General features: G+C 41.3%; 1 protein-coding gene across 1 annotated transcript; it reads right to left on the reverse strand.

The window, feature by feature from the left end:
* Positions 1 to 3,644: 3,644 nt before the first annotated feature.
* On the reverse strand, positions 3,645 to 6,479 carry EGR1 (early growth response 1). The gene is made up of 2 exons (XM_033927713.1): positions 6,066 to 6,479; positions 3,645 to 5,808 (listed from the first exon to the last, which is right to left on the reverse strand). Exons 1-2 carry the CDS (start codon positions 6,283 to 6,285, stop codon positions 4,571 to 4,573), a joined length of 1,458 nt encoding a protein of 485 aa, XP_033783604.1. The 5' UTR covers positions 6,286 to 6,479; the 3' UTR covers positions 3,645 to 4,570.
* Positions 6,480 to 7,344: the final 865 nt, after the last annotated feature.

The following is a 7,344-nucleotide window of genomic DNA, read 5'->3' on the forward strand; positions in this document are numbered from 1 at the left end:
CTCCCTTCCTCTTGGTCAGCCAGCCCTCTAAATGCTGCCAAGCTGCTGCACCACGCCCAGCCCTACTCCGGGGCTGAACTTCCTTCAGCTGTGTTTTCTTTCTCCCCTGCTTAGCCAGCTTGACACAAAATGGAGGATTTAAAGAGCCCTGACCAGTTTTCATCAGGCTGTGTTCTGCCTCTGGTTTAAACACAGCCTGTGCTTCCTGATCTTGCTCTTGTCTATCAGGGATAACATGGTTGGCCCTGACTATTTTCAGGGAGTGATTTTCGTGACTCTTTCCTGGCACAAGGCCGGCATTGGACTCGGGCTTGTGACAATACCGAGTCTTCATTCTAAGAAAGTTCGACACAGTTTACAATAGTTAACTTAAAAAAATATAAACCATAAAAGAAAAATTTCAAAAATAATTAATTTCCAAAATGTTTAGTGAATAAAGTAGTTTTCAAAAGCTTATGAAAAAATAGAAGAGAAGCAGAGCTTCTTATAAGGAGCGGAAGATCGTTCCAAAGTTGAGAAAACTTAAAAACCAAATATTGGCCAAAAATCTTAACTCCTCTAATCCCTTTTCTGGAAGGGAGAGATAACTTATATTGTTGGTTGCCCCTTGCAAAAAAATAATTGTGCACAAGGGTAGTTTATGCTGCAAGGAGGAAAAAGCCTCAGATCCCGGTCTCCAGTCAGAACAAATCTTGCTGGGACACTAGAAAGGGTAAGTACCTCATCGGCTTGTAAAAAAAAAAAACTCCTTGTTTTAACTCTTAACATATCTTGTAAATCTTAATGAAAAGTTCTGCACACACAGTTCATAGTGAACGATTACTAAAGACTACAGCTACTTATCTTTAGTGCTGCACTCTTCAACTGCAGATTAATAGCTTTAGTATATGCAGAGTATCCCAGCAAGATTTGTTCTGGCTGGAGACGGGGATCTGAGGCTTTTTCCTCCTTGCTGCATAAACTACCCTTGTGCACAATTATTTTTTGTGTGTTTCAACATTTTGAAGAGAATAGAGTTGGTATAATTTTTTGGTGTATAGAACTGAACCTTCTATCTTGCATATTTTTGATAGAACCCCACTATTTACCCTTCTCCATTGACCATTTAAACCTACTCTTTATTTTCTGTCTTTCCACCAGTTCTCAATCCATAAAAGGACATTACCTCCTATCCCATGACTTTCTAATTTCCTCAGAAGTCTTTCATGAGGTACTTTGTCAACTGCCTTTTGAAAATCCAAATATCAACTGGTTCACTTTTATCCACATGTTCATTCACCCCTTCAAATAAATGCAGTAGATTGGTGAGACAAGATTTCCCTTGACTAAAACCATGTTGGCTTTCTCTCATTAATCCATGCTTACGTATATGTTCTGTCATTTTGTTCTTTACAATTGTCTCTACCATTTTTTCCGACACCGACGTCAGGTTCACCGGTCTATAATTTCTGGATCAGTTCTGGAGCACTTTTTAAAAATCACCGAGATGTTGGCCACCCTCCAGTCTTCTGGTATTATGCTTGTTTTTAAAGAAAAATTACTAATAGCTCTGCAAGTTCATTTTTCAATTCTATCAGCACTCTGGGATATATACCATCTGGTCTAGGCAATTTGCTACTGTTCAATTTGCCAAAGTGACCCATTCCATCATCTAGGAATACAGAGATTTGTATGATTTTCTCTGATTAATCAGAATTGAATACAATTTCTAGTACCAGTAACTCCCCCACATCTTCCTCAGTGAAGACCAAGGCAAAGAATTCATTTAATTTCTCCGCTATGGCCCTGTCTTCCCTAAGAGCCCCTTTTATCCCTCAGTTGTCTAGCGGTCTAATCAATTCTCTTCCCGGTTTCTTGTTTTTAATATACCTAAAAAAAGTTTTCACTGTGTGTTTTTGCTTCCAGCGCAATCTTCTTTTCAAGGTCTTTCTTCGCCTTCCTTACTAGCGTCTTGCATTTGACTTGACATTGTGTTATTTACAATTATTTTCAGTCGGATCCTTCTTCCACTTTCTGAAGGATTCTCTTTTAGTTCTAATAGCTTCCTTCTAACCTCACTTGTTAACGACGCTGGCTGCCATTTGATCTTCCTGCCTCCTTTTTTAATACATGGAATATATCTCGTCTGGGCTTCCAGGGTGGTATTTTTAAATAACATCCACGCCTGATGTATATTTTTGACCTTTGCAGCTGCACCTTTATGTTTATTTTTTACCATTCTCCTCATATTATCATAGACTCCTTTTTTTAAAGTTCTGTTGTATTGGATTTCCTGTGTAAATTTATTCCAGGGATTACATTAAATCTTAAACAATGGGTCATTTACCTAAGTACTTTACCTAAGTACTTGTCCCAAGCTTTCTTGAATTCAGATACAGTCTTCATCTTCACTACCTCCACTGGGAGGCCATTCCTACTACTACTTATTTCTATAGCGCTGCCAAATGTACACAGCACTGTACATTAAACATGTAAGATACAATCCCTGCTCAATAGAGCTTGCAATCTCCTTGAGCTGGAAGTTTGTTCCTTGGCCACTGGAGCAATATACTGCAGACAGTCCAGAACATAGTTCTATGCCCTGGGCTGCTAGAACAGGTTCTTCCGCTCAACATATAATCTTGACTTTCCAAACTGTAATCCTTGCTGGGCTTCCAGAGCTCAGGAAGAGCATGTGACAAATAATCTGTTGTAGACTCTGCAGGTAGAAAGTGGCAATTGACCTGGAATGTGTGAGTGCTGCAGTGCAAAATGGGATGGGGAACCAGTCCTAGAAAACAGGAATTGAGAGCAGGGAAATGATCCAAGCCTGTGGTCAATGAGATGTCTCAAAGGGAAGATAAATTAAATTTACAAATAAGCAAAATCTTACCTGTAAAGGAGAGTACAAATTGAGAATCAATAAAGGGATGGGTGATTCAAATTTGCATGAAACAGCAACTAGTTAGGGAAAAGTACATTGGAGCTTGCTAGGGAGTGAAGGAAAATAGAAGGCTGGGTCAAGGGAAAATGAGAAGCAAAGCAGACTAAAAAGATTTAAGGAATAGAGCAAGGAAAGAGCTATTAAATATAAATTAAATATATGCTTATGCAGGAAGAGAAAATGAAAAAGTTCAGAGGGAGGGGAGAAGAACTTAGATGAAAATGAAAAAAAAAATTAGGAATAGAATGTAGTGTAGATGGGCTGAGGGAAGAAAGGGACTGGTTGGAAAAAAGGACTTTGAATGGCTTAAATTGAGAGAAAGAGAGTATGATGCTGACAAGCTGCCAGTGGGAAGTGAAAGGGGCAGGACCCTAGTTTTGGATTTGTCCTGCTCTTAACATTTAGATACAGTCTGGTTTGCTGTGTGAGGGGAAACTTGTTGTGTGTTAGGAGTTCAGCCCCCCCAATCATTTTCAAAAATCAGTCTCATACATATGCATTTTGACAATCCTGAAAACCCAATATGAGGGGATTGAGATATACTGTTTATCCACAGATGCAAGATAATGTGGTCTACCTCTTAGTGGATTTTCATAGAGAAACCACCCAATTAAAAGGTATAACAGAAAAGTATCTGCCTATCTTGCTGTTAGGCAGTGTGGTGAAGATTTACCCCCTCCCTCCCCCCCCCCCCAAACAATTCTGGAAGAAAACCATTATATGATCTTTTTATCTTTTATTTTATCTGAAGGATATCTTGTACATCAAATATCCTATTGGCAGTAAAGCGCATTCAACATGTTCATAAGCCAAATAGTCACTTTGTTTAACAAACACAAAATTACAAAGTAAAAAATAAACCACAAAATAATGAACTGCTTGTTCAAAACATACAAATTCCATGCCTACTCAGTAGGTAGCTACAACATTCCAACTCCTGAATATATATTTATAAATTTACATTACAATTAAAAAAATATACTTTAGAGGGATTTTGTTTGTTTTGTTTTTTTGCTTACATTCTAAACAAATGAAGCTGTGTTTCAGCTCTTTCTCTCTCTTATTGTATCTTTTCTTTCAGTTGTCTGTACATTTCAACTAAATCCATTTCCCCTTAAGGCTAGATGCAAGGGCATCCATTCACACAAATGCACCTGGCAAGACATCTGCAAAAAGGCACCAAAACGTCTGACTTTAAAACTAAACTTTTTGCCACACGTGAGAGGACCATCAGGTAACATTTACAAAAGGTAAATATAGCACATGCTTGAATATATATTAAGTGCTGGTCTTCAAATAAATTCAAAAACTCATCACAGCATTGTCACTAAATAGAATTACAAGTTTATAAAATGTGGTCTGAATCTAACTCCAAGTAATACAATATGAATATATAAAGAATGTTCACATCAATAGTACCCAAAGAAAGATTAACCAAAATATGGCACATATACAAAATACATTGGCTATGTATATAACCAAAATCCATTTCTTTCTAGTTCAATGCTGGTATTGTACATGCAAATGAAGTCTTTTAACAGATGTGAAGGGGTGAAATTGCATTTTCAGGCAGTTGAAGCTTAACAGAAAGTATCATGGCCTTGCTGTGAGACTATCAGTCAGTTGGTCTCACACACAAAAATATACTTAACAGATTTCAATTGTCCTTGGATTAAAGGTTGAGTGTACATCTGAAAGTGCTGTAGTGACTGGAGAGTTGAAGGAGCTGGTTACGATTGAAGATGAGAAACTGCTAATCACTTGGGATTGAAAAGCAGAGGTCATTGATGGGTAAGTAGTTGTTGTTGGAGGTGAAGGGAAGGAATTGTGTACTGGAGAGGAATATGAGGTAGGCACTGGTGAAGGATAAGTAGTAGTAACAGGAGAGGAATAGGTGGAAGTTGGAGACGCCGATGAGACTGGTGTTACCTTCTCTATTTTTTTGTCCTTTTGTCTCAGATGAATTTTAGTGTGTCTCTTTCTCTCATCACTTCTGGCAAACTTTCTACCACAGATATCACAGGCAAAAGGTTTCTCTCCTGTATGTGTTCTAATATGTGTTGTCAAATGATCACTTCTACTAAAATTTCTCATGCAGATGCGACACTGAAATGGTTTCTGTCCTGTGTGAATACGGATATGCCTTGTTAGTTCATCCGATCTTGAAAATCTTCGGTCACAAGTCTCAACTGGGCAAGCATAAGGTCTTTCATGGGGAGGAGTCTTGCTGGGACGATTAGGATATTTCCTCATTCTACCTGGCTTGATCAGTTGAGTTTGATAGGTAGAGTTGATGGGTTTTATATCTTGAGAACCACTCTGAGTCGCAAAAGCTTTTATAGTTGAGAGGGGTGTTAAGGAAGGTTGTTGAGGTCTGGCTTCCAAAGTCTGAAAGGGTTTTTGATCTTGGGAGAGCAAGCCAATTTCTCCCTGCTGTTGGGAAAACAAGTAATCGGGAATCATTGGCACCTGGAAGTTTGTTTTTGTAGCTGAATAAGCAGGTGGAGGATACTGTATAGAAGTGCTGGAAGGATTTGGAAAAGATTGTGCTTGCTGTTCAGTGAAGATCTCCGAACTAGAATTGGAAAAGGTCGGTGCTGCTGAATAGATTGAGCTGCTTTCATTTGACTGAACTGAGCAACTTAAAGAAGGGCTCTGTGATGAAGAAGAGGAAGGTGTTGAAGTTGTTGGTGCATTAGCCATTCCAACTAGTCCACTCACAAGGCTAAAAAGAGGTTCTGGCCATAAAGTGTTGCTGTTGCTGGAAGCTGGTTCCAGAGAGAAGCGACCAGTGTAAGTAATTGGAGGCAACCTGCTGGTTTGATTAGAATAACCAGTCTCCGCTAAGGGTTTCTCATTGTTCAAAGAAATATCAGTAAATGTATCTGTAAAAAAAAAAAAAAAAAAGAGACGTCATTTTAGTGAAGTATGTGTTGAATATTCTAGTTAGCAATCCAAATCATTACATTTAAATAAGCATCAAAATGTTATTAGGGTAGCATATATGCTATGTACTAAGAGTAAAGAAAGTAATCTGAGCAAATGCACAGGGAGAGCATTTCTGTAATTTGTGCAAGGTAAGAGAATTCCCCCTTTGCATGCACCTAGCTTAGAATTCCCTGTTGCCAGTGGCTTTGCTTACCTGCAGAAAGATGCTCAAAGTGCTCTGCACCCTCCCCTTGGGAGCTAAAGCTGCTGCCGTCTGAGACTGCGGTGCTCAGAAACTGTGATCCCCCACTGCCGAGCAGCATCATTTCCTCCAGCTTTGGGTAGTTATCCATGGTGGGGGAGTGCGGGAAAGAGGCAAAGGGATCTGCCATTTGCAGAGGGGACATGAGCATTTCCGCTTTAGTTGCAGCCATGCCACCTGCCTCGGGATTTCCTGCGGGCCACTGCAATGGGGAGCCGGACGCCACTAGAGCCAGGAGGCAGCACTTGCTCGTGCTTCACCGCTGGGGATCATTAGGAGAGAAGGGGGATTAGAAACAGAACGAGCTGCCCCGCCAGCTCACAGCCTCGCGCTAGCTTTCCTCCGGAATCTCTCGCGTCTCGAGACCCCCACTTCTATTTAAAGGGTTTCCATCGGCCTCGCCCCGCCTCGCCAATGACGTACATGTCCATATAGGGAGTGCAGGAAGCCCTTATGTGGACAGGGAAAGGAGGACCCGTGACGTCACGCGCTCAGGGAAGACTAGCTTTGAACGGTGCAAAGTGTCCGACTGCAAGAACCGGTGGAGCCCCAAAGTCCCTGGTACTAAAGAGCTTCTTATCTGGGCTTCCGCCGCGACTATGTGAAAGCGAAATCCCCTGCCCCTCAGTTGCTGCCGGAAGCATGGCAATGCCAGTCCATATAAGGAGCGTCCATGTAAGGAGCGGTTCCGGCGGGTCGCGAGATCTTTCCTGCTCCTTATTTGGATATTCCGGCTGCAGCCCAGGTTAGCCCCGGCGCGTGCGCACTCTTGCCTTCCGTAAAAGTGCTGATAAGAAAAGACGAGAGAGGGGGGAATCCTCCTGCAGGTCTTCTTTTGCAGCGATGCTCCAGTGCCCCTTCCCAGGCGTAGACCTAGAGAGTTCCCAAGCAAAGGCACTGCTAGTCCCTATGGCACTGGGCTAAGTTGCTCTTTATCACCGTGTTAGCAAGCAAGGAAGGCAGTTCCGGGAGCCAGAGACACAATGTCAAGCAACCGCACTCAACCCCTGCTGCCCTCCATTCCCGAGGCTGACTGCTGCTTTATACTGTGGGGCTCATTTTACAAAGGATTTTTGCAGATAAAAAGGCTTCATGTAAAATATCCCACAGCCACAGGCCAGTATGACGAGAAGGCACCCATTTTCTAGAGCAAACAAACGGAGAAAGTATAGAGGAGATTGCCATCACAAACTACTTGTGTATAACATCTAAACTGCTTTGGTTGGTGTAA

The sequence above is a fragment of the Geotrypetes seraphini genome, chromosome 18, assembly GCF_902459505.1.
Source record: "Geotrypetes seraphini chromosome 18, aGeoSer1.1, whole genome shotgun sequence".
In the NCBI taxonomy this organism is placed as follows: domain Eukaryota; kingdom Metazoa; phylum Chordata; class Amphibia; order Gymnophiona; family Dermophiidae; genus Geotrypetes; species Geotrypetes seraphini.